The sequence below is a fragment of the Ciconia boyciana genome, chromosome 25 (assembly GCF_034638445.1).
Source record: "Ciconia boyciana chromosome 25, ASM3463844v1, whole genome shotgun sequence".
NCBI lineage: Eukaryota > Metazoa > Chordata > Aves > Ciconiiformes > Ciconiidae > Ciconia > Ciconia boyciana.
The window spans coordinates 5,362,906-5,367,320 of NC_132958.1; the positions used below are offsets into that span (position 1 = coordinate 5,362,906).

The 4,415-nt window shown below is 70.1% G+C and overlaps 1 protein-coding gene across 1 annotated transcript; it reads left to right on the plus strand.

Moving 5' to 3' along the window:
* Window positions 1-341: 341 nt before the first annotated feature.
* Window positions 342-2,733, plus strand: ZNF703 (zinc finger protein 703). Its single transcript, XM_072846307.1, is given in 3 exon segments — window positions 342-423; window positions 426-553; window positions 962-2,733. Coding segments are annotated over 3 exon segments (1,590 nt in total). The 3' UTR covers window positions 2,342-2,733.
* Window positions 2,734-4,415: the final 1,682 nt, after the last annotated feature.

Below are 4,415 nucleotides of genomic sequence, written 5' to 3' on the forward strand. Positions count from 1 at the left end.
GCCGATCCCATCCCATCCCATCCCATCCCATCCGCGCCGCGCCGTGCCGTGCCGTGCCGTGGGCGGCTCTCCCCCACGCGGCGGCGCGGCGCGGGGCGGCGGCGGCGGCTCGCCCCCCCCACCGGCGGCTCTCCCCGCCCCGGGGGCCCGGCCGGGCGCGGATTGGTGCGCGGCGCCGGCCCCCTCGGAGCGCGGCCGCCATCGGGGCTATTTGACGTGTCGGTGGGGCCGGGGAAGGGTTTCGTCTCGCCGGGGCCGCCGCCGCCGCCGCTCCGCCGCCCGCCCGGCCCGGCCCGGCCCGGCCCCGCGGAGCCCGGCGACCCCCCCGCCGCCCGCCCCAAATGAGCGGTGCCCCCGGCGGGCCCCGGCCGAGGGCCCCGCCGAGCCGCGGAGCCCCGGGCGCCCCGGCGCCCCCGCCGCCCCCGCCGACCCGCTGGGCCAGGCCAGCCGGCTGCCCACCCGCGTCCTGAAGATGCTCAGCGCCCACGGCGGCCACCTCCTGCACCCCGAGTACCTCCAGCCGCTCTCCTCCACGCCCGTCAGCCCCATCGAGGTCAGTGCCCGCCGCCCCCGCCCGCTCCCCCGGGGTCCGCCCGGGGCTCCTCCCCCCCCGCCCCGCGCTCCCGGGATCGGCTCATCCCGGTCGGGCGCTGCCGGCTCCTCCCGGCCGGGCTCATCCCGGTCCGGCGCTCCCGGCTCTTCCCTGCCCCGCGGCTGCCGGCTCCCCCGAGCCGCTCCTTCCCCCTCCCTCCCCGCTGCAGCCCGGCTCCCCCACCCCGCCCCGGTCCTTCTCCCCGGCCGGGCGCATCCACCCCCACCCCCCCCGCGCCCTGGCTCGGCGCCGGGCCCGGCCCCGCTGGACCCAGGTTTTTGGGGGTGGGATGGGGGGGGCGAGGGGGCGCAAGGCCGGGCCGGGGGCGCCGTCGGGGTCCCCCCCTGACCGGCTCCGCTCCGCCCGCAGCTGGACGCCAAGAAGAGCCCGCTGGCGCTGCTGGCCCAGACCTGCTCGCAGATCGGCAAGCCCGACCCGCCGCCCTCCTCCAAGCTGAACGCCGTGGCCTCCGCCGGGCTGCCCGCCGCCGAGAAGGAGCCCGCCGCCCGCCCCACCGCCCTGAAGCCGCCGGGCGGCGGGGACGCGCCGCCCGAGGACAAGTCCAGCTTCAAGCCCTACTCGAAGGGCGGCGCGGAGCCGCGCAAGGAGGGCGGCCCGGACAAGGCCGGCTTTCGGGTGCCCGGCGCCGCTTGCCCGCCGTTCCCCCCGCACGCCGCCGCCTCGCCCGGCGGCTCCCGCGGCGCCTCGCCGCAGCACGCCGAGCCCAAGGGCGCCGAGGAGAAGAAGGAGCCCGAGGCGGGCAAGCCCAGCCCCGAGGGGACGGGCGGGGGGCTGGGGCGGGGGGCGGCGGAGTCCGGGGCGCACGGCGAGCCCCCCTCGGGCCGCAAGTCGGAGCCCCCCGCCCTGCCGCCCGCCGGCCATGTGGCCCCCGTCTCGCCCTACAAGCCGGGCCACTCCGTCTTCCCCCTGCCGCCCTCCAGCATCGGCTACCACGGCTCCATCGTCGGCGCCTACGCCGGCTACCCGTCCCAGTTCGTGCCCGGGCTGGACCCCACCAAGCCGGGCCTGGTGGGCAGCCAGCTGCCGGGGGCGCTGGGGCTGCCGGGCAAGCCGCCCAGCTCCAGCCCGCTCACCGGGGCCTCGCCACCCTCCTTCATGCAGGGATTATGCCGGGACCCGTATTGCCTGAGCTACCACAGCGCCTCGCACCTGGGCTCCAGCAACTGCTCCAGCTGCGTGCACGACCCCGGCAGCCTGAAGAGCGGATACCCCTTGGTGTACCCCACGCACCCCCTGCACTCGGTGCACACCACGCTCTCCTCCAGCGGCACCCCCAGCCTGCCCGGCCACCCCCTCTACACCTACGGCTTCATGCTGCAGAACGACCCCCTGCCCCACATATGCAACTGGGTGTCTGCCAGCGGACCCTGCGACAAGAGGTTTGCCACCTCGGAGGAGCTGCTCACCCACCTACGGACTCACACGGCCCTGCCGGGGGCGGAAAAACTCTTGGCAGGTTACCCTACCTCCGGGCTGGGCTCCGCAGCCTCCTGCCACCTCCACCTCCCGCCCGCCGCCCCCGGGAGCCCCAACACGTTACCCGCCTCCCTCTCCTTGAGGAGCCCACACACTTTGGGACTAAACAGGTACCACCCCTACGGCAAGAGCCATTTGCCCACAGCCGGTGCCCTGCCGGTGCCCTCCTTGCCGGCCGCCGGACCTTACTACTCTCCATACGCGCTCTACGGCCAAAGACTAACTTCAGCTTCTGCACTGGGATATCAGTAACTACGGCAGCCCCTTCCCCGGCTCCAGCCTCCTCCTCGCCCCAGGCCCCCGCTCCCTCCTTGGACTGTGTATTTATTTACTGTATGTTAGCTTAAAGCTGGGAATATAAGTGCATTAATACACCAATGAATCAATGGTATGCAAAAAGTCTGTGTCCAAAAAAAAAAAAAAGAAAAAAAGAAAAAAAAATTCTTACTTTGCAGGTGTGGGGCTTTTATTTTTTCCTTCTGTTTCTTTTGAATTTTTTTTTTCCTCCCCTTTCTTCATTTCCCCCCTGAGAAATTCTTGCATGACTCCTGACACACAAGGAGAAAAAAAAAAAAAAAAAAAGGCGTTTTCCTCCTCCCCCTCCGCGTTTATCGTTCTGGGATTCTGTTCCTCTTCGTTTGTAAAGTTAACAGATGTAATTTTTTTTTTTTTAATTTTTAATTTTTTCTTTTTTTTTTTTTTTTTTTTTTTTTTTTTTTGCCATGTCTCTGGGGGCGGCTGCGGCGGACGGGCGGGCGAAGGCCCGGCCGCGCCGACCCCCGTCCCACGCCGAGGGCTCCGCCTCCGCGAGCGCCGCTCCCCACCCGCGGCCGGGCCCCGCCGTGGGAAGCAGAACCGTGCCCCCCACCCACCCCCCACCCCCCGCACACCCCCGGGGCGGGCGGGCCCGAAGAGCGGCGGCTGCAGCGGGCAGGACCGGTGCGCCCCGGAGGGCGCCGGGCCGCCTCGGCCGGAGCAGCGGGAGGGCGGCGAGCGTGGCGGGTGGATGAGCTCCGGCTTGGTAAGTCTTATTTTGTTAATAAATGACTCTTGGTTATATCCACCCTGTGGTGTCTTCTCTCGTCCCTCCCCGCGCTGCCCGGGCCCCGCGGCCGGGGGCTCCGTGCCGGGGCCGCGGGCTCCCAGCACCATCTAGCGGCGGCGGCGGCGGCGGCGGCGGCGGCGGCGGCGGCCGGTGCCGGGCGCCCGCGGGGCTGGCGGGACCCAGCCCGGCACCGAGCGCGGCCCTGCCGCATCCCCGGGCATCGCTGCCCGCCCCGGGCCGGGCGGCGGCGGCGGCGGCGGGGGGGGCCGGGTGGAGGAGCAAAGGGGCGTCCGGGACCCCCTCGGCTCCTCTCCCTCGCGTGTTGTGTTTCCCCGGGAGGAAAGCGCCGGGTTTTCTCGCGCGTTGCCGGCGGAGGGAAGGTTCGAGAAGGCGTTTGAGCTGAAAGCGATGCGAAGAGCCCCCGGTCCCCCCGCGAGGCGCTGCGGGGAGCGGACGGCAATCCCCCCTCGTGGCTGCAGCCGCTGCGGGAATTAAGTTTTAGGATGTAAATTGCAATGTAAAGGGGGTGTGGACCCGCGTGGGCTGTGCGTGGGCAGCCGAGTCTCGTCGCCCCCTCCCCGTTTCGTGTCTTGCTGTCCGTGCGGGGAGCCGGCGGGGGTGAGCAATGGCTCTGAGATGGGCATCGCTCCATCGCTCCATCGCTCCTGGCAGGGAGCGCGAGCTGCCCTGCCACGTCTGCCTCCGCCGCGCACCGAGCCTGCGGCACCCGGGGACGGGCAGGCAGGAGGGCGGCCGGGCAGGGGGCCGCTGCCGGTGTGGGGGCCCGTGCCCACCCCACGCCCCAAGGAAGGGGCCCTCCCCAGGTTTTTAGTCCAGCGGCAGCCCAGCCTGCGCAGCGGGACCCCCGGCCGTGCCTCCGGTCCCCCTTGAAATCCCACGTGCTCCTGTTGCCCCACATCACTTTTTTTTTTTTTCTGCTGTTGAGCGCTTTACTCCTGTTGCATTTTGGGTGAGTCATGCAATTAATCCCAGTTAATTGCCTTCTCTACGTTGCCTTATGCCCTGTGTTTAAATTCCTTTGTGTCCTCTGAGCTGAAAAATAACGTGCTTAAAACAGGGACTTGTGTTGCCAATGGGATTTTTAGTTTTCTGCCTGTTCCCGCGAGCGTGGCCGGCGGGGAGGGCCCTGGCCAGGGTCTCCTGCTGGAAATGGGAGAGGCTGGTGGTGCCGGAGGCCGGTCTCCCCTCGGCTGGCAGAGGGGTGGGCAGCACCGTCCCGAGCTCCCCAAGGCTGGGGGGAGGCAGGTTTTGCAGGTCCGT